The 22,283-nt window shown below is 36.7% G+C and overlaps 2 protein-coding genes across 4 annotated transcripts in view; both read left to right on the forward strand.

Moving 5' to 3' along the window:
• The window catches only part of LOC133818975 (uncharacterized), a 29,251-nt gene extending 10,580 nt beyond the window's left edge, over positions 1 to 18,671 (forward strand). Inside the window, exons 2-6 of one of the 3 annotated variants that reach the window (XM_062252112.1) lie at positions 16,671 to 16,814; positions 16,905 to 17,116; positions 17,397 to 17,678; positions 17,830 to 17,952; positions 18,178 to 18,671. In XM_062252112.1, the coding sequence (XP_062108096.1) occupies positions 16,671 to 16,814; positions 16,905 to 17,116; positions 17,397 to 17,678; positions 17,830 to 17,952; positions 18,178 to 18,333 (917 nt within the window). In that variant the 3' untranslated portion in view covers positions 18,334 to 18,671. Of the gene's footprint in view, positions 1 to 16,667; positions 16,815 to 16,904; positions 17,117 to 17,396; positions 17,679 to 17,829; positions 17,953 to 18,177 lie in introns of all 3 variants that reach the window. The other 2 variants (XM_062252111.1, XM_062252113.1) reach the window with 2 other exon arrangements.
• Positions 1,038 to 16,724, forward strand: LOC133818976 (uncharacterized). The gene is made up of 2 exons (XM_062252114.1): positions 1,038 to 11,624; positions 11,801 to 16,724. Exon 2 carries the CDS (start codon positions 15,119 to 15,121, stop codon positions 16,073 to 16,075), a length of 957 nt encoding a protein of 318 aa, XP_062108098.1. The 5' UTR covers positions 1,038 to 11,624; positions 11,801 to 15,118; the 3' UTR covers positions 16,076 to 16,724.
• Positions 18,672 to 22,283: the final 3,612 nt, after the last annotated feature.

A 22,283-nucleotide genomic window follows, 5' to 3' on the forward strand; every position in this document is an offset into this window, starting at 1 on the left:
AGTGAAAAAAAGAGGGTGCTAATAGTCACACCTTATTAAAAATAATACTATATGGTATAATCCCAATACAATATGGTGTACCAAACATATGATATTTTCTTTTTGAAGTTTTGCACTACCAAATTAACATTAAAGATCTCTTTAAAAAAAAAGAAAGTTAACATTAAAGATTATAAAAAAGTACTAAAGCACTCAACAAAATAAATTTCTCATAGAAGATTAATAAGCATAGTAACCAATAGCAAATTACAATTATTATTCTACCCACTACATTATTATCCTTAAAGTTCTTTAATATTTAGTAATTTTAAATTAAAAAAAGACTGCCTTTCTTCTCTGTTATGTTTGAATGTTGATGGAGCTCTCTCTTTCTTTTGTTGGATGGGTTAATCATAGTTCGAAAATAATTAGAGCATAAAACATATTAAGTTATGTCCAAATTATGTTGTTATAGGCATAGCCTAGTGATACTACACTTCTTCTCACAAAGAGAATGTCCCAAGTTTGAATCCCTTCTCCCCCAATGTAAAAAAAGGTTGTGTCCAAATTACAAGCAAAGTATGCTTAAATTCTGCAACATTTGTTGCTTCTATGATCACACTTCACAACCATAAAAGGGAGTTTCTTTTCCCCAACCTGCTATATAAAATAAAGTGGTAATCAAATAATTAAATCCCCACTCACTATCTTCTAAAGTTTAAAAAATTATAAGCGACCGTTTGGTATGAGGAGGACAAATTTTTTATATTACTTGGAAAGTTGAATAGGGTAATATGATAGTTTAGAAACTTATATTACTGTGTTTGATTGTGTATCGGAATCATATTTCTAATTCTTGAGAATATCACTTTTTATGTTTGGTTGTGTATAAAAATCTATTAACTTTTAATATTTTTATAAAATTAATATAATAAAATATTTTATGAAATAATATATTGTATAAATCATAAACAGCAAATGCATTTTAAAAAGTTACATATTTTTTTTCTAGATTTTAATTTATAAACAAATTTACTAATCAAATAAATTTTCAGCAAAATTTGAAAAATATAATTATTGAATTCAAAAATCAAATATAAATCTTGAAAACACAAAAGAACATTTATTTTGTTTTTAGTATTATTGCATATCTTATTTCAAACTACAATAGTAGTATACATGAATGACTTTAGTTTATTATATTATATATATTGTATAAGTTTAAAAAATAAAATAATGCGATTTGACCAAGAAAGTATTTGTTTAATATCTTTTTAGAACAAATAATAATTTTGGAGTGTTTCACTTTTCTGGATATTTGAAAATCACCTATCTAGTCAATGGCGTACCCTTTCTTCTCTCTTTGGTAGCAAAAATAGATTTTGTGTTCTGAGTTAATGTTTGCATTAATATAGGAATTTGATCATTAATAAGTTGAGGAAAAGAAAAAAAAAGGAAACTATACAGCTAAGGGTATAACTACCATATTGAATCATGTATCCAATTCCACAAAAAATGTAGCGATTATTTTTTTTTGAAAATAATAAGCAAATTTCATATTGAATCGTTTTTTTTTTCTTTCTGTTTTTAGCTTTTTTTTTTTAAAGATCCGTATCACTTTTGTTTCTGTGGTTTTCCACATCTTGTACTGAAATATTTTTAATTTTATTTAAACATAACTAATTGTTTTTAACTCATTTTATTTTGTGAGTTAGTGCGTTAATGTTGTAATACTTTTATAAAAGTTGTAGAAGGTGTAATTGATCCAATTTATATACCCACCCACAATTGTCCTTTCAATCTCAACATGGGTGTATAGATAGTTACCCTAATAGGGGCATTTTAAGAAAGTTTATTTTTCTTTGCCAACAAAGATTCTAAACGCCATACTGTAGGAGTGTTTTTTTTTCTTCCAAAACCCATTTCATACAAGATGATGTGAGAGAGGAAGAAGAAATTTGAAAAACTATGTAAAGGTGGTTTTCAGGTTGTCAATGCCATGAACATCATTTGTGTTTGGGGTATTGATGAAATAACTGTAACAATTCAAAGTAATAGTTTCTTTTTACAAAAATTAAGCGTCCTACTCCTTTTAACATCATGTAATTATAAATAGAGGAAATAATTTATCACGTTGAAATTTTTTATCAAGAATAAACAAGTTTCTCTTTTTCAAGTCTTGTCTATTGACATGGTTTTGGGTTATGTTTTGGAGTCTGCCTTGTTTTTTTGTGTACTCAGTTGTTTGCTATGTGACTTTCCATGGCCTCTAGTAGCAATCCCATGCAAGATTTGGAATCAAATATGCCAATATCAATCTGGAGGAGGAGAGGGAAGGATTATCATATGATACGGTGGAGGAGATTGAGGTGGGTTTGGATGCACGTTGGTGCTTGGTGGGGCATTTTGTTCCAGAAAAGGCAATAGATTTTATGGCAATGCAGAACATGATCGCATCCTTGTGGAGGCTAGGCAAGGGTTTATACGTGAAGGAACTAGATCATAATCTGTATATCTTCTAGTTTTACCATGAAGGTAGATATTAGAAGGACTACTGATGGTAGTCCTTGGGCTTTTAATAAAGCTCAACTAGTGTTTGACAGAATGAAGGTAGGGGATAATCCAAGGACTGTGGTGCTGAACAAACTGGAAATATGGGTTCAATTGCACGATTTACAACCTGGGTTTATGCCTGAAAGGGTTGCAAGGGATGTTGGGAACTATATTGGCACATATGTAGAATCGGACCCCAAGAACTTCACAGGAAGATGAGGATACGTATAAGAGTGACAATCAATATAGAGGCCTCTCTGAAAAGGAAGATGAAGATGCGTAAAAGTGGAAGTAATTGGTTCTAGGTCTCATTCAAATATGAAAGGGCTCCCACCTTTTGTTTTATCTGTGACATTATTGGTCATTCCAATGGTACTGCGATCGTTTGTTTGAGGCACCCTTAGAAGAAATTGAAAAACCATATGGCTCCTGGATGAGAGCTTTGCCAAGGCGTCCACATTTGATGATTGGAGCAAGGTGGCTACGGCAAGGAGGAGAGATGCAAGTTCGGGCCAATGATGGCAGCAGAACGTCAAACAGAGATACTGCTACGCCGGTTATGGAAACTAGCATAAATCGTGGGCCACTTTTAAGAGACTTTAATGCGCGATTAAGTCAGAATGGGAGAGTGATGGCTGGTGCTTATTGAAGCTTTCTATATTTTGGAAAAACTGCTTCTTATTTTTATCGTGAGATGAGTACATACATATATACAAAGTATCCAGTGCATATTGCCTAAAATATCTGCTGTAAATTAGGACCTAAATAATACACAAATCTGACTAATATAAAATATCAATATATTAGGAAACTAATCCCTAAGAATCAGCTATACAGCTAGTAATACGCCTAGATTGATATTCTACACTCCCCCTCAAGCTAGGTGATATATATTTTCCAATCCAAGTATAGTACTTAGTTTGGTGGGCTTGGGCCAAAATTAAGCTTTAGTTAGGATGTTTGCTGCTTGTTGTCTAGATGGAACATAGTTGAGTGAGATTGTCTTGCTTTCAATTTTCTCATTGATGAAATGTCTGTTAATCTCCACATGCTTAGTCCGATCATGATGGACTGGGTTCTTGGCAATTGCAATTCCTGATTGGTTGTCACACAATTTTGATAGAATCTGAAGTTCCAATCTTAAGTTCGTTTAGCAGTCGTCGTAACCAAATTCCTTCACAGATGCCCAAGGCTAATGCACGGAACTCAGCCTCAGCACTACTACGTGCTACCACTGCTTGCTTTTTGCTGCGCCATATCACTAGATTACCCAATAAATGAGTAGTATCCTGATGTAGATTTTCGGTCACAAAGAGATCCAGCCCAATCAGCATCATTATAAACTTCCAAGGTTCGATTGATAGTTTTTCTGAACATAAGTCCCTTCCCTGGATCCTTCTTCAAGTATCTTAGGATGCGGTAGACTGCTTCCAAGTGATCTACTGATGGGTTGCTAAGAAACTGACTAACAATGCTGACAACTAAACTTATATATGGACGTGTATGAGTTAGATATATCAGCTTACCCACCATGCGTTGGTATCGCCCCTTATCAACTGCCAATTCATCTGTTTGAGGCATTAGTTTGGTATTAGGATCCATAGGAGTTTCAACAGGTTTGCACCCAATCGTGCCGGTCTCACGCAATAGATCTAAAACATATTTGCGTTGAGAAACAGAGATTCCCTGACTGCTTCGTGCCACTTCCATTCTTAGGAAATTTTTAGGAAACCCAAGTCTTTGATCTCGAATTCCTTAGACAATTGCACCTTGAGGAGATTTCTTCTTCATGATTTCCTATGAGAACTATGTCATCAACGTAGACTATCAAAACCGTGATCCTCCCATTTGAGAAGTGTTTAACAAATAGGGTATGATCTGCCTGTGCCTGGGAGTATCCATCCTTTTTAAGAACCTTTGTGAATTTGTCAAACCAAGCTCGAGGAGACTGTTTAAGTCCATATAATGCCTTTCTCAGCTTGCAAACCTTCCCCTGTGTCTCCTCAGTCTCAAAGCTAGTAGGTATATCCATATAGACTTCCTCGATTAGGTCTCCGTTTAAGAATGCATTCTTGACATGAAGTTGGAACAATGGCCAATCCTGGTTAACTGCAATAGACAATAAGTCACGAACTGTGTTAGGCTTAGCCACTGGAGCAAAAGTTTCTTGATAATCAATCCCATATGATTGAGTGAACCCTTTAGCCACTAGTCGAGCTTTGAATCTTTCTACACGTCCATCTGCCTTTTGTTTAACTGAGAATATCCAATTATAGCCCACAATCTTCTTTCCAGGAGGAAGTTTTGTTAATACCCAAGTACCATTCTTTTCAAGTGCGGTATACTCTTCTAAGGTTGCTTTGCGCCATTCTGGAACCTTTAAAGCCTCGTAAACCGAGTTGGGAATTGTGATTTTGTCCAAGGATGTCACAAATGTTTGATATTTCGGAGACAAATTTGTGTAAGAGATGTAGTTACAAAGAGGATGTTGGGTGCATGATCGAACACCTTTTCTCTGTGCAATAGGAGGGTCTAACTTTGGGTCACAACCTGAATTTGACTGAGAACCATAATCTGCCTCACCTTGTATTCTTTCAAGTTCGACTTGGCTTAGGAGAGGCCCTTGACCTTGCTGATTTTGTACAGGAGAATTAGGATTGTTCCTTCTGCCATAAACTTTTACAGCATTATCCGGAAGAAGACGTTTAGGATAGACAGTGGGAGATTGTTCGATGGGGAAGATGGGGATATATGTTGGATCAAATCTGAACTTGAATTTGAAATTGGAATAATTGAAGTATTAGAGAGAGAAGGCAGAGTGGAGGAAAGCTGTGATGGTGAATTCGGTTCAATGAGTGATGACCAATCCCAATTTTGTGATTCACTTATGTTATTCTCCCCCTGAATTGCCGAATTAGAGTAGAAATGATTTTCTTCAAAGAAAGTAACATCCATGGTATTATAAAACTTTCAGGTAGTGGGAGAGAAACATTTGTAGCCTTTTTGATTGGATGAATATTCAAGAAAGATGCACTTAAGTGCACGAGCATCAAATTTACCACGAAATTGAGAATGAATATGAACAAAGACTGTGCAACCAAAAAGTTTGAAAGGGATTTGTGACACAAGACGTGACGTAGGGAATAGATTCTGAAATGTTTGCAAAGGTGAGTGAAATTTGAGAACGTGAGAAGGCATACGATTGATGAGATATGTTGCAGTGAGAATAGCCTCACCCCAATATTTCTTAGGAACATTGGCTTGAAAAAGCAGGTACTGAGCAACCTCAAGTACATGACGGTTTTTATGTTCAGCCACACCGTTTTGTTGGGGTGTGTCATCGCATGAACTTTGTTGAACAACACCATGAGATTTTAGATAAGGACCAAGACTTGAATTGAAAAAGTCTTTGGCATTGTCAGTCTTGAGGATTTGAATATTTTCTTTAAACAGGGTTTGGACCATGACTTGAAATTGTTGAAATGTGTTTGGTTTTTGATTTGTCTTTCATAAGAAATGTCCAACATAATCTAGTATGATCAACTAACAACAGAAACTATCTAGCACCAGTTATACTAGGAATACAGAATGGCCCCCAAATGTCACCATGAATTAAAGAGAAAGGGTGACTTGGTTTGTATGATCGTGGTAAATAAGTGTTCTGAGTATGCTTTGTTAATTGACAAACTTCACAATGAAATAAATTTGGATTTTTATTGATGAATAGGTAAGGAAACAAATGTTTCAAATACAGAAAATTTGGATGACCTAGACGAAAGTGCCACTTCATGATTTCACTTTCCTTATTAGAATGGCTAGCAGACGAGACTATGACTCAATTGACATTGGTAACTGACAAAATGGTTTGAAGGAGTGTTGACATCTAGAACATATAGGCATGCACGAAAATCAGCATTGCCAATCGTCCTCCCCGAGCTCAAGTCCTGGAAAATACAAGATTTAGGAAGGAATTTAGTTGCACAGTTTAAGTCACAATTCAATTTACTAACAAATATAAGATTACAATCAAATTTAGGCACAAATAACACAGATTTGAGAGACAGATGGTTCCTGTTCCAATCACTTTGGCTCTGTACCATTGACAATACACACTGTTTAAAGGCTGGTACAAGATGAATAAGTTGTAAAAAGTAATCTGTCACCTGTCATGTGATCGGATGCTCCTGAGTCAACAATCCAAGACGAGGAGGATTTAGCTGCATGTAGTGCCAAACTGTTGGAGCTTTGTGTGGGATTATTGACCTTTTGTATGAGTTCCTGAAGAAGTTCTAATTGTTCCTTGCTGAAAGGTGCAGGATTACCATGTTGAGATGCTTCAGAAAAGGCAGCATGTCCTTTTGCCTCGCGGTCTCGATTTGGCTTCCAATCAACGGGCTTTCCATGCAACTTCCAACAAGTTTCCTTCAAATGCCCAGGTCTTCGACAATGATCACACCAAGGGCAGCCTTTTCTGCCTCGATTATCATAGGTACTTTGGGAATTATTTCGAGCAGCAAAAGCGCCTGAATCTGGTAGGTCTTCTTTGACTGCTGCAAATGCTAGAATTTCAGGGTATGGGTTAGGATTAGATTGCCCCAACATAACCCTTTTTCGACTGTCCTCTCTAAGTACATCAGAGAAGGCCTCTCACAGACTAGGTAGAGGTTTGGTTCCAAGGATTCTGCCTCTTACTTCATCGAGAGACTTGTCGAGTCCCTTCAAGAATTTGAAGACCCGTTTTTTCTCCACAATCTTTTTGAAATATGCACGATCTTTAGTACACTTCCAGTCATGTGTCTCAAATAAATCTAGCTGCTGCCAATAGCAAGTAAGAGTCGTGAAATAGGTTGTCACAGAATTCTCACCTTGACAAAGATCTTGGAGGGTGCTCTCCACATGAAATAGTTCGGCTGTGTTCTCGCTGCTAGAGAATGTTTCTCGTACTGCTTTCTATATATCTTTTGCTGTGGTGTACAACAAAATTTTTTCTCCTATCTCAGTTGTCATGGAACTAATTAGCCATGACATGATTGATTGAAGGCTTTCAACAAGCTCTGAGTGACTGTGATTTAATTGATTTGGAGCTGGTGGGTTACCCGTTTACATGGGAAAGGGGCAGGGGTACAGAAAGATGGATTGAATGTAAATTGGACAGGGCTGTAGCTTCTAGGACCTGGTTGAATTTATTTAATATGGCAAGACTTGTAAATCTTGAACTTTCTTCTTCGGACCACTAGCCGTTGCTATTGGAGCCGATTACTCAAGTCAGTCAGGTTCTGAAACATCGTTTTAGATTTGAAAATGCATGGTTAAGAGAACCGATTTGCCATCAAGTGGTGCGTGATAGCTGGGAGTAAGATAAGGATATGGATATTCAGAGCAAGATTAAACATTGTAGTGACATTTTGGGAGTTTGGGGTAAGAATATCACAGGCAATTTCCACAAGAGAATTCGTCATTGTAATCTCATTTTGTATAGATGGAAGGGTCGTAGAGGTGAGGAGGCTATACGAAGGTATAAGGAGGCTGAGAAGAAGCTGTTTGAGGTTATGAATCAGAAGGAGGTTTATTGGAGGCAACGATCCAAACAGTTGTGGCTGAAAGAAGGTGATCAAACTAATAAATATTTTCCCGCTTCAGCTAGTGCTAGGAGTAATCAGATTCAGAAACTGCGAGGGAACGATGGCAACTGGGTAGACAAAGAAACGGGATGGCCTGATCTCATGGTGGATTATTTCAATAATTTGTTTACAGCTGCTGAAACAGATTGGAGTGAGGTGACTGAGTGTATCCATCCGACTATTTCTGAAGAAGATAACCTTGAATTGATTAAGCCGATAGAAGATGTTGAAGATAAAGATGCTCTTTTTCAAATGCATCCGGATAAATTGCTAGGGCCTGATGGTAAGATCCCTGGTTTCTATCAGAAGTATTGGAGTATAGTTGGGGAGGATGTTATAGCTTTAACTAGGAATTTCTTTGCTCATGGTGTGCTTCCTCAGGGGTTAAGCGATACTGTAGAAATATTAGTATAGAAACCTTTGTTAGGATACCGAAATTAATGATAGGAATATTGTATTTTTATTTCTTTCCTTGTATAGATATTTTATTATTTATTGTCCTAGTTTTTAGGATATTCTGTTCACAACAGAATTTGAGGATTGAGTCTTTTCTTTCCTTCTATATATATTCATGTTGTGAATTTTCTAACGTTTAAAATATGTGCAAGTATACACAATCGGCAACAAGTAATTCAATGACAAAGCGTCAAAGTTCGTATCCACAGGGACTTTTTAACTAAATTAATGTAAAATCAACCAAAAACAACTTATAAAATAGTAACCAAAACAAAGGAAAGAGTGGGTAATTAACTCTGAAAATAATTGTAGACAATAAAGGAATTAAACCAAAAATCAGAGATTAAAATGACAAAATACTGGGTGGTTTTCAGATATAAGAAAAATGGATTCGGGTGATTAATTCCCCTCGGTTCGTTCCAGTTGTTACAGCAATGGCTCAGCAATTATGACAGTGTTAACAAATTTCGTAAAACCCAGCAAGTTTTTCCCAAAACGTGCAATCTAATGTCTATACTCCCCTTCTATACATTCCTGCATGAAATCAGATTATAAACATTCATTTAAGCATCAATTCTCAAGTTATGCAAGGTAGCAAAACATTCCTATTCTACTACTCAAAATCACCTAAAACTAGATGAATCTTTTGCATCAATTGAATGAAATCAGCTAGACTTCCCTTTTCCAAGTTAGATCTAGCTTAGTAAATGCTAAAAATGGCCAATAATTAACATTCAATAACAGTAAAGCACATTCAATTGAACAAAGACATAATCACTTAGCCATTGCATTTATATGTTGAGTTCATACTTGAGGGTTCATAATCACCCAAACCCTTAGGAAATTAGTTCATAGTTGCAAACTTAAACATGAAAATAATACAGAAGTAATCCATGGAGTTTGCAGAAATTAGATGAAATTAATACAAAGAGAAAGAAATGGTGTAGGAAGAATGAGTTATGAGCTCAAATCCTCCTTATGGCATCAGCCTTCTTCCTTCTCTGTTGGTCGTACTCTTCTTAAATCTTCTCCCTGAAACCTTCTCTGTACTTAGCCAAAAGTTCTCTCCATTTCTAAAAAATGGTCAATATCCAAAAAATACGGCCGCCTCCTTTAATTCTAGGGTACTTTCCTTTACCCTAATTGGACAATCCAGATCATTTGCCTACATGTACTTTGTCCCACATACTCAGCTGACTCAGTACTCAGTACACTTGCCACCTGGCCGCCTCTTTTCTCTTCATTTAATCCAGCTGGAGTATTTCTTTTTTTTCACGAAGTCCTTTTTCTCTAGCTTCTGTTTAATTGCTAAGACTGACTGCTACAGCATTGTTGAGTTAGCATCCTCCCCTTTTCAGCAACATTTCCCTTTGATTCACAGTTCCCTCAGCTCCTGTTTCCTAACCTGAATAACAAAACATAAACTACATAAATCACTAAAAATATGAAAACACAAACACAACTACTCCTAACATAAATTTACACTAATTCGACACCATTTCAACTAATTACAATTCATTACTCTTTGATTTGGTTTGAAAATTAAGTTTAAAGACATAAAAATAACTCAAAATCTTAGAGTTATCAATTCACAACTTGTAAACTGTTTCAAATCAAGTAATAAAAATCATTCAGAAATTTCTACATGGTATCAGAGCTTGCATCTGAACCCTAGTCTCTTCTCTACCATTTTCTTCATCAATCCCACTCAATTTCAATGGATTCTCCTACTGACTCCACTCCAGTTGATTCTGTGTCCTCAGAAAATCGATAAAAGGTCAAATTTCGTTCATTGTGAAGTGTGCCAATTTGCAAAATATACTCGAAATATTTTTTCAAGCACTTAATATAAACCTTCACAACCTTTTACAATGATACACAATGATATTTGGGGACCCTCACGAGTTAAAAATAATAATGGCTCTAGATGGTTTGTATCCTTCATTAATTATTCACACTCGAACAACATGGACTTTTCTCATGAAAGAAAAATTGGAAACTGCATCTATTTTTAAAATATTCCATTCCATGATTCAAAATCAATTCAAACAAAAAATTAAAGTTTTGAAAACTGACAATGAGAAGGAATATTTTAACTCCATCCTTGGCCCATACTTGTTGGATCAATGAATCATTCATATTAGTTCATGTGTTGATACTCCACAACAAAATGGAGTAGCCGAGAGGAAAACTAGATATCTTCTTGATGTTTCACGAGCTATTATATTTTCAAAAAATGTCCCAAAATTTTCTTGGGGGGAAGCATTACTTACTGCTACCTACCTAATTAATCGTATGCCCAGCCGTGTGTTACAATTTAATACCCCAAGAAATGTGTTGTTGTCCTTTTATCCTCATATCTCAACCTTCTCCTTAGAGTTACCATTCAAAGTCTTTGGCTGTTCTGCTTTTGTCTACATCTACGATCATGCAAGATCAAAACTTGATCCCAAGTCTCAAATGTACCTTTATTGGGTATTCCAATACTCAGAAGGGATACAAGTGTTATTCTCCAGTTACCAAAAGAGTCTACAACACTATGGATGTCACATTTTTTGAACATCAGTCTTTCTTTCCAAGGGCTGATATTCAGGGGGAGAATTCAAGGGAATATCAGCTTTGGGAAACTCTTCAAGATAATCAAGCTGTTTTTTCACAGCCTAATATCATGACACATGAGCATCCTACTATTCCCAAATCAATTGATCTTTTTCCCTCTTCCAGATCCTCCTATGCACAGCCAACAAAGTCCCGGTCCAAATAGTGTTGTCAACCCGTCTACCTCTCCTTTCACAAACAATCCTTCAGTCAGTAGTCCATCAGTCAATCCTCCTTCAAAAAATGCCAACAAACTTCCAAATTCATCACCCCTTCAAAATCGAGCACAACTTGACGTAGGAAACAAATAACTTCGTCTTTATACAAGGAGAAAAGTTGGGAATATAGAGGTCAACATGCAAAACAAGGACTGTTCAGACACACATCCAAGCTCTCTTGACCTTGAAAACACTGAAGGTATGGATTGCATAACTCATGAGTTAGTTTCTCCTATTGATAACGATCTTAATTTACCTATTGCTCATCGAAAATGTGTTAGATCTTGCACTCGTCATCCTATTGAAAAATATGTTGCTTATGGGAACCTAACTCCTACGTACTAAGCTTTTGTCTCTTCTCTTGATCATGTTCAGATTCCCGCAAACATCTATGAGGCCTTAAAAGATCCAAAATGGAAAATTGCAGTCGATGAGGAGATTAAAGCACTTGAGAAAAATGGTACGTGGGTTCTCACTGAGTTGCCTCACGAAAAGCGGGCAGTTGGGTGCAAGTGGATTTTTACAGTTAAATATAACTCAAATGGGAGCGTCAACAGATTCAAGGACGGTTGGTTGTCAAGGGGTTCACTCAATCATACTGGTTGACTATCACGAGACTTTTGCTCTTGTTGCTAAATTTAACACAATAAGAGTTTTGTTATCACTTGCTCTGAATTGTGACTGGCCTTTATATCAGTTAGATGTTAAAAATGCTTTTCTAAATTGAGAATTGGAAGAAGTCGATATGGAGGTTCCACCAGGACTAGAAAAACACTCCAAAGGTTGGGTAGTGTGCAAACTTCTCAAATCCCTTTATGGCTTAAAGTAGTCACCTCGAGCATGGTTCGATAAATTTGCAAAGTTAGTTGTAAAGATTGGATACACTCAATGTCAAGTTGATCATACCTTGTTTGTAAAGTTTTCTCCAATAGGGAAGCTGACAATTCTCATTGTTTACGTAGATGACATTATCCTATCTGGAGATGACTCAGGTGAAATTTTGAATCTCAAAAGACTTCTTGCCTCAGAATTTGAGATAAAAGATCTAGGACAACTCAAATACTTTCTTGGAATGGAGGTAGCCCGATCTAGAGATGGAATTATTATATCTCAAAGAAAGTATATTCTTGATCTTTTAAAGGAAACTAGAATGATTGGGAGCAAACCTGCAGACACTCCAATGGATCCAAACTTGAGAACCAATCGAAGTGGAGAATCAATTCCAGTAGAGAGGGGGAGTTATCAAAGATTAGTAGGAAAATTGATCTATCTCTCTCATACTAGGCCTGATATTGCTTTCTCTGTCATTGTAGTTAGTCAACATATGCATAATCCTTGTGAGGAGCACTTGGAAGCCGTCTATCGAATTCTAAGGTATCTAAAGATGACTCCAGGTCTTGGTTTGCACTTCAAAAGGCACAACAATCGAGACTTAGAGATTTACACAGATTCCAGTTGGGCTGGAGAACTAACTGACAGATGATCAACTAGTGGCTACTGCACCTATGTTTGGGGTAATCTTGTTACCTGGCGAAGCAAAAAACATTCAGCTGTTTCAAGAAGTAGTGCAGAGTCAAAATATCTTGCATTGGCCCTAGGTATATGAAGGGATGTGGATTAAAAGATTGATGAATGAGTTAAGAAATGACTCTTCTGAGGGGTTTAAAATGTACAGTGATAGTCAAGTTGCTATTAGCATCGCTAAAAATCCAGTTCACCATGACAGAACAAAACATGTTGAAATAGACAGGCACTTCATCTCTAAAAAGGTGAATTCGAAGATTGTACAACTCAACTATATTCCTACAAAGAATCAAATTGCAGACATCCTAACAAAAGCTCTACCAAGAACAAGCTTTAAGGAATTTAATTCCAAGCTGGGTTTGTATAATATATACAACTCAGCTTACAAACCCAGCTTGAGTGGGAGTGTAGAAATATTAGAATAGAAAGCTTTGTTAGGATATCGAAATTAATGATAGGAATATTGTATTTTTATTTCTTCCCTTGTATAGGTATTTTATTATTTATTGTCCTAGTTTTTAGGATATTTTGTTCACAACAGAATTTGAGGATCGAGTCTTTTCTTTCCTTCTGTATATATTCACAGCTTGTAAACAGTTTCAAATCAAGTAATAAAAATCATTCAAAAATTTCTACAGATACTAATGTGGTTTTGATTCCAAAAAGGAGGAACCCGGAAACAATGGGGGATCTAAGACCCATTTCTCTTTGCAATGTTCGTTACAAGATCATCTCAAAAGTGATTGCAAATAGAATGAAGTCGATGCTTTCACATATTATCTCAGATGCTCAAAGTGCGTTCTTTCTTAGAAGACTCATTATTTACAATATTATGGTCTCATTTGAGATCATGCATTATCTAAAGCGTGAGGCAAGGAAATGAAGGTTACTTAGTTGCGAAGCTGGATATGAGTAAGGCCTATGATCATCTGGAATGGCCGTATCTAAGGGCTGTCTTACACAGGATGGGCTTTTCAGAAAAATGGGTGCAGCTTATTGACACTTGCATGACTTCAGTGACTTACGGGCTTGTGACTTCAGTGACTTACAGGAATTCGTCAAGGGGATCTTTCATCTCCCTATCTGTTTATTATCTATGCTGAAGGGTTGTCTGCATTAATCAGGAAATTTGAGTCTAGAGGTTGGCTTCATGGCTGTAGGGTGGCTAGTGGAGCACCAGTAGTATTTCATATGTTATTTGCTGACAATAGTTATCTTTATTGCAAGGCAATTGAGGAGGAAGCGAGGAATGTTATGAGGTTGCTTAGGCAGTTTGAGAATGCATCTGGTCAGCAGATAAATCTGGCAAAATCATCATTATTTTTTAGTGCCAACGTGGATAGTGTGGAGAGAAGTCAAGTGTGCTACCTGATGGGGATAGTGAAGCGGGAGATCATAGTAGCTACTTGGGTTTGCCAAACACTAAGGGTCGTAATAAGTCTGTTATTCTGGGCTTTCTAAAAGAGAGGATCAGGAAGCGCATACAGAGTTGGGATGGTAGACTTTTGTCTGGAGCAGGTAAAGAGGTTCTCATCAAAACTGTGGTTCAATCCTCACCTAGTTATGCCATGAGTGTTTTTCTCTTGCCAGTAGGGATTTGCAAGAATGTAGAGAGAATGATGAGTAAATTTTGGTGGAGTTCCTCAAATAGAAGAGGAATATCTTGGATGAGTTGGGAGCGTATGTCTGTTCATAAGAGTAGGGGTGGTATGGGTTTTCGAGATCTAAGAGATTTCAATCTTGCTCTCTTAGGAAAGCAAGGGTGGAGATTGGCTACAAGGCAAGGAGGTTTAGTGGGGCAAGTTTTTAAAGCTAGGTACTATCCCAAAAGCTCATTCCTGAATGCGAATTTGGGGAGTAATCCAAGCTTTATTTGGCAGAGCATATGGGAATCACAACAACTACTAAGGGTGGGAATGCGGTGGTGCGTGGGGTCTGGTGCAAAGATAAGAATTTTGAATGAGCCATGGCTGCCTAATGAATCTAATGCTTACATTGTCACTCACAATCTGGCCTTGGAAAATAACACGGTGGACAGTCTTCTATTCCTGACCACTGGCATTGGACTAAAGAATTTTCAGGTGTGTATTCAGTCAAGAGTGCCTATAAGTTATTGCAGGAATTGAAAGGTAGGTGGAGGCCAGATGATAATTCAGGATTTTGGAGGAAATGGTGGCATCTAAAGATCCTGCCCAAAGCAAAAAACTTACTGTGGAGAGCCAGTACAGGTTGTATTCCACATTGGTGCAGCTAGCGTCAAAGCAAGTGAATGTGCAAACAGCTTGTCCCTTTTGTCATGAGGAACCCGAGACTATTATGCATGGTTTAGTTACTTGTTTTTTTGCTAAACAATACTGGAGGAGGTCTATTCTTGGGTTTATTTCAGGACAGGCTGCAAGTTTTGGGGAATGGTTGGAAGAGGTATTTCGGGTGGGTAGTTCAGAAGGCATTGCTGAAGCAGGTATGTTATGTTGGCAACTGTGGAAGGCTAGAAATGAGCTTGTGTGGCAACAACAAGCTTCTTCGGTTGAGAGAGTAGTCTTATCAGCTAGAACGACTCTTGATCATTGGATTAGTGCTCAAAAGGAATCTTTATTGCCTTCTCTAGGTGTTTTATCTCCTAATGAAGGAAGTGAGCATTGGACCAAATCAAGTGTTATTATGATTAAGATTAATTTTGATGGTGCTATTTTTGAAAACGAATCAAGGTATGGGGTCGGTTTTGTTGCTAGAGGTCATGATGGTCATCTTATAGAGGCCAAGATGAAGAGCAATGCAGGGTGTTTGACTTCGGCGGTGGTAGAGGCAATAAGAGTCAAGGAGGCACTTAGTTGGAAAAAGGATCACAATTGGCAGCAAGTTGTGCTTGAGGCAGATAGTTTGGTTGTGGTGCAAGCAATCAGGAATCCTTATACAATGGCCTCCCCTTTTGGGCTTTTGATTGATGATTGTAGATCTCTTTTATTCAATTTAAATCATGTGTCTTTGGTGTTTGTTAAACGGTTTGCCAACAAGGTAGCTCATTTCCTAGCTAGAGCTTCTTGTTCTTATCCAAATCGTAGTATTCAAGAGACAGATATTTCTCCTGAGTTGTATACTCTTTTACAGAGTGATCTTTTTGAGTAATGAAGTTTGATTATTTTAAAAAAAAAAGATTCTAAACGTCCAATGCAAAAAAAACATCTTTTTTTTTTCTTTTTTCTTTTCATTCAACTTTTTTTCTTCATCTGGAAGATAGTAAGAAAAACTGTCTGAAACTATAAGCAGTTTTTTTTTTCCCATTTTAAGAACTTAAACACTATAAATACTAGTTCAAACTACACCAAACCATCAAAACCAATCATCTATCAGAGAGAATGAATCTTCAGCTTCAACTGCATGCACATAGCAGTAGCCATAACCTTTCTCTTTCCAATGGCCATTTCTTCCATGGAAACCATCCAAAAACTACAATATTCTCCCATTTCAAATCACGTTTTGCACTTTAAAAAAGAAATCTCACGTTTTGCTCCTCAACAGTCTAACAAAGCTTATTTTCCCATAAAACAAACACCTCCATTTTCCACACATCTCTTCAAGTAGTTGTGTATTTATTCAATAGAATAGTATGTATTTATATACAAAATTAGAGAGACTAAATAGGAAACTAACTAAATACAATTAACTCTAATTTCTACAACTAATATACAGCTAATATATTCTAACACTGCTTATCCAGTAGAAAATGATCGTACTGCAGAGTCTCCAGCCAAGATGCTTCGACGAATTCTGAGCTCACCAGGACTTCAACAGACCCCTGCTTGTTTTGATGCTCTCAGTTCCAAGTTGGTGGAGAGAGCAGGCTTTAACGTTGGCTTTACTAGTGGTATGTGCTATTACTTTTACTTCTTTGCTAAGTTTGATTCAAAATCTCTTATGAAATTTGTTCCTTTTCCTTTTTGGGTGCTTGCTGCAGGGTTCTCAATATCATCTGCTAGACTGGGAATGCCAGATACGGGACTTATATCTTATGGAGAAATTGTGGAACAGGGGAGACTTATTACCGATGCTGTGTCGATTCCTGTAATTGGGGATGCTGATACTGGATATGGCAATGCCATGAATGTAAAAAGAACTGTCAAGGGATATATTAAAGCTGGTTTTGCTGGGATTATGATTGAAGATCAGGTTAACATGATTCAATTATATATTTATATTTATATATATATAAATATATTTTTAGGCTAAACCATATCTTGAGAGTTCTTTGACCATAGTGTTGGCTTAGCATCATACTTAACCTTGTTTTGGTTTATGTTTGAGATTTGGTCCTTGTTTTGATCTTGGGATTAATGCTTTTAAAATTGGGTGATTTTATTTGTTTGTCATTTCACTGTCCAATCTTTACATTTGTTATCCATGTTTTTTTGTTTTGTTTCCATCTTACTTGTGAAATATCTGTTGAAAGGTATTACCAAAAGCCTGTGGTCATACTCGAGGCAGGAAAGTGGTGTCGAGAGAGGAAGCAGTGATGCGGATAAAAGCAGCCGTTGATGCTCGGGAGGAGAGTGGGTCTGACATTGTTATTGTGGCACGGAGTGATGCTCGTCAAGCAGTGTCTTTTGAAGAATCACTCTGGAGGACAAGGGCTTTTGCTGATGCCGGAGCAGATGTACTTTTCATTGACGCACTAGCTTCAATAGAAGAAATGAAGGCTTTTTGTGAAACTGCTCCCCAAATTCCTAAATTGGTATAATTTATTTTCCTTTCTTGGATGCCAAGTCATGGACAAACGTTTAACTTTCATAATGATCTTTGCCTAATTGCAATACACATGAAAGAGTCCAATTCAGGTTCAGATTTAGCTTTTGGTGATTGATAGAGCTCCTTGATTCTGCTAGGCCAATATGCTTGAAGGAGGGGGCAAGACACCAATACTTACTCCTTCTGAACTTGAGGATATTGGATATAAGCTTGTGGTCTATCCACTTTCTTTACTCGGGGTTTCGATTAAAGCAATGCAGGTTATGTATCTAAACCTTGTTTGTTTTTTAATTACTGTTTAGAACAACAGACAAATAAAGCAAAACAAAACTGTTCCTTACAAGCATTTCCGGATGCATTAATTCATTCCAAGTTCTTAAAACATTAATTCAATGTATGTAAAACCTTGATATCGCTGATTCCTTCTGGTATGGAAGTCCAACGATTTTATTTAATGGTCTGCTCTTTGATTGCTGCAATTGCAGGATGCACTCATTGGTATCAAAAATGGCCATGTTCCACCTCTTGGAACCATGCCATCTTTTGAAGAGATAAAAGAGATTGTCGGTTTTAATCGGTATTATGAGGAGGAGAAACGTTATGCTACTAGCAGCCTGCTGTCTTCACAAAGTTGTGAGTGAGAGACCTCATTGTGTTTTTCTACTCAAAAAGCTCATGGTAAGGCAATCCTTCCATCTAAACTGTTAATGGAATTGTCTTAACATTGGCATTGGCTTTGTCATTGATGGACATGTACTATTTTATCTGTATTATGCAAATTTTTATCGTGATAACTTAACTATGGACCTCATGGTTGGAATAAGCAAGTGGCTAACTAGCTATTTGAGGAGCTCCCTACTTTGCTTGGATGATTTTCCTTCTATAAAACAAAGTAACACCGAGCTTTCAAAAGGAATAGTGACTCTCTTTCTTTGATTCAATAATGCAATTATGTAATAAAAGTGGCAGTTTTATATTATCTAGTTTGCTCCATGTTCTCACAAATGTTGAACAAGATTTGTTTGAAGTTGAGAATAATTCTGTTGATCTCAATAACGAGTTGGTCCATGCGCAATCGCAGTGTGAATGAAGCATCCCAATTGCTCACTGGACTCTTGACATGTAACAAAATGTTATTTTAGGAGATGAGGGATATATACCATTTGCCATATAGTATCCCATATTGTATATTCATGACCATCAATTAAATAATGAACCAGAAGAGCACGTATATCTGAAAAAATGAATGCCATATTCATAGATTATAAAAAAATCAACTTCTAAAATTAATATGATTGTTGGTAAATACATACATTGCCATGCAATAAGACGATTCTTCAACTTCCAATACATATAATAAAAAATTCTCATATTTTAGGATATCCGAGTGCTCTATTAATATGCAAATAGCAATACCATCATTATTTGATGATCTCATATACTTTTCTTCAAATACTGTCATAATTGCTTTTACAATTTTTTTTTGGATAGAATCGGCACATACTTATCCAAAGAGTTTGTTGTTACCTTATAAGCAAGCATCCTAAAAGGGATCGACTTTTTTGAAGTGATAATAGAGCTATAACTCAAGAAGCATCCATTCTTTGGGACAATGTATAGATCATAAGCTTCTACAACATGTTGGATAGTCTATCGTTACCCTGAACTCTATCACTTTGAATAACAAAATGACCTACAGTAAAGCCATGACGACATAGAATACTAGGATTCCTATAAGTTATTTATCTTTTATGTCATCTATAATTTACTATTTATTTTACGATGAGTTGGAAAATGTTGTTTTTTGAAGCTTAACATTTTCTTCTTTTTCTTTTTCTCAAGAGTGTGAATTAACTGTCTATGGTGATTTGGCTTTTGTTCTTATAATTTTTTTGAGCATGTTTTATAGGTTGGAAACTTGGAAGGAATTGCTAGCTTTAGTCAAGGTATCTTTATTCATTTTATGAACTTACTCAAAAATTAAGAGTCTAAATATTTTTAGTATAGTCCATAAAAAATTGATGAAAGCTCAGAAGTTTTTTTTGAACAAAAGAAAAACTTTATTAAAAAACAAACCAAGATTACAAAACAGAGAAACAGTTGCTACAAACCAGCAGACTGCTAGCTCAACCAGACATTAAACAGAACAAAACAGAAAAAACTACCAGCTCTCAACTACCTTACGAAAATGCATGTCCCTTTTCCTATGAGAAAGAGAACCCAAGCTCAACACTCTATACTTAACCGAATCCTTGATGTCCATACTAATTCTGCTAGCCATTTTACAAACGGAATCGAAAATACAGCCATTCCTGTTGCACCAGATAAAATACCAGGAAGCTGAGATCACAGCATTAATAATCTGGTTCTTCAAATTATGCTTAGTTAACAAGCACCAACGATTAAGTTCCTCATACGATTCAGGCCAATGGAAAGAACCTAGCCACCTACCAATTTCCTCATACACTTTCCTGGAGTAGATGCATTCCATGAACAAATGGCTATGAGTTTCTAAATCAGACTCACACACAGGACAGAGAGCAGAGGAAAGATGCAAGAACCGACTCAAATGATCTCTAGTAAGTAATTGATTGTTGAAAATCTGCCAGTAAATGAATCTATGTTTGGGAACAATAAGTTTATTCCACATTGTATCAGCAAATCCCACAGTATTAGCAGAAATAAGAGAGGAATAAACATGTTTGATACGAAATTTACCTCCCTTAACAGCTTGCTTCAAGCATCCCTCATCAATAACTTGTCTCAGCCTCAACAATTTCTTAACATACCAGCACATATCCTGACTGATAGGAACATTCCAAACGTCAAACTCCTTCAGATAGATGGAACTAATCCATTTAACCCAAAGGCAGTCTTGTTTTGAAGTTATCGCCCAAATGAAGTTAGCCATCAAAGCCATGTTCCATTTCTTACCTTATCGAAAACCAATACCACCCAGTTTTTTAGGGAGACAAACCTTTTCCCAAGAAGGGAGATGCATCTTGCTTCTATTCCCATTAGATCCCCAAAGAAAATCCCGACAACTTTTATCAATGGCAGCAGTAATTTTGGACGGAAGTATGAATATACTCATCCAAAAATTCCTAATACCAAGCAAAACTGAGTGTATAAGTTGAGCCCGACCAGCAAATGACAAATTTCTACTCGCCCAACAATTAAGCTTCTTATTCAACTTATCCAGAATCACCCCACAATCTGAAGCTTTCCACTTAGTAGGCCAAAGGTGAACCCCCAAGTACTTCAGCGGAAAGGAGCCTTCTTCCATTTGCAACATCTCAAGAATCTGAGCTTTGATGGGATCCTTAACCCCTCCAAAAAAGATATGGGATTTAGATTTATTCGCAGAAAGCCCAGTAGAGTCACAAAACACAGTGAAAGCTTCATGAATCTTACTCACTGAACTGACATTTCCTTTACAGAAGATAATCAAATCGTCTGCAAAACAAAGGTTATTCAACCTAATATGTTTACACATAGGATGAAAACCAAAGCCTTTTTTATCAGAGTAATGCGCTAAAAGACGAGTAAGGTACTCCATAACAAGCACAAACAAGAGAGGAGACATGGGGTCCCCTTTCCGAAGGCCTTTTTCCCCTTTGAAAGAGCCCTGAATTCTCCCATTCATTAGCAAATTATAGCTGGTACCCTTTAAGCAAGCTAGAATCCAGTCAATAAATCTAGAAGGGAAGCAAAGATGCTTAAGCAACTCCTCCACAAAATGCCAATCAACTGTGTCATACGCCTTACTCAGATCTATCTTCATTAAGCATCTTGCTGAAATATTCTTTCTAGTGTATCCCTTAAGGAGATCCTGGAAAATCATTATATTATGAGCAAGAACTCTATTTTTTATAAATGCCCCTTGATTACTATGAACCAAGAAGGGAAGCACTTCTGAAAGTCTGGAACAAATCATCTTCGAAATATACTTGTAAAGAGTATTACAACACGCGATAGGACGATAGTCACTAGCAGAGCTCAGATCAGCTATCTTAGGAATAAGAGAAATCACAGTTTCATTCAGCTCCTTCGGCAAGTACCCATCCTGAAAGAAATCCAACACAGCTGTGGAAATTTCATCTCCAATATCTGACCATAACCCCTTAAAGAAACCCGAGCCGAAGCCATCCAAACCAGGACTTTTAAAGGAGTGAATGCTAAAGAGAGCCTTCTTCACATCTCTCTTGGTAAAAGGTCTCAATAATCTGACTTGAAGGTCCAAAGACAATCTATTACCCTGGAGAATACAGTTGTTATCAATCTCTTTAGAAGTCCAACTTCTCCTCCCCATAAAATTCTTAAAATGGGAAAGAAAGTGCTCAACAACTTTAGGAAAATCTTCTTCTATTTTGCCTCCAAAAGAGAAGGAAGTTATTCTATTATCAACTCTTCTCTTCCTCATAAAAGCATGAAAGAATCTCGAATTTTCATCACTAAACTTAAGCCAATTAAGTTTACTCTACTGTTTGAGATAACAAGCATATCGGTTCTGTAAAACTGAAACTTTGTGTTGAGCTTGAGTAACTATTTAATGCAGAGACAGATCAGTCGGATTAGCTGCCATAGCCTC

The sequence above is a fragment of the Humulus lupulus genome, chromosome 2 (assembly GCF_963169125.1).
Source record: "Humulus lupulus chromosome 2, drHumLupu1.1, whole genome shotgun sequence".
Taxonomy (NCBI): Eukaryota; Viridiplantae; Streptophyta; class Magnoliopsida; order Rosales; family Cannabaceae; genus Humulus; species Humulus lupulus.

Bases quoted from the DNA above. Each gene is read 5' to 3' on its own strand.
- LOC133818976 (XM_062252114.1), top strand. From the start codon at position 15,119: ATGGTGGCATCTAAAGATCCTGCCCAAAGCAAAAAACTTACTGTGGAG.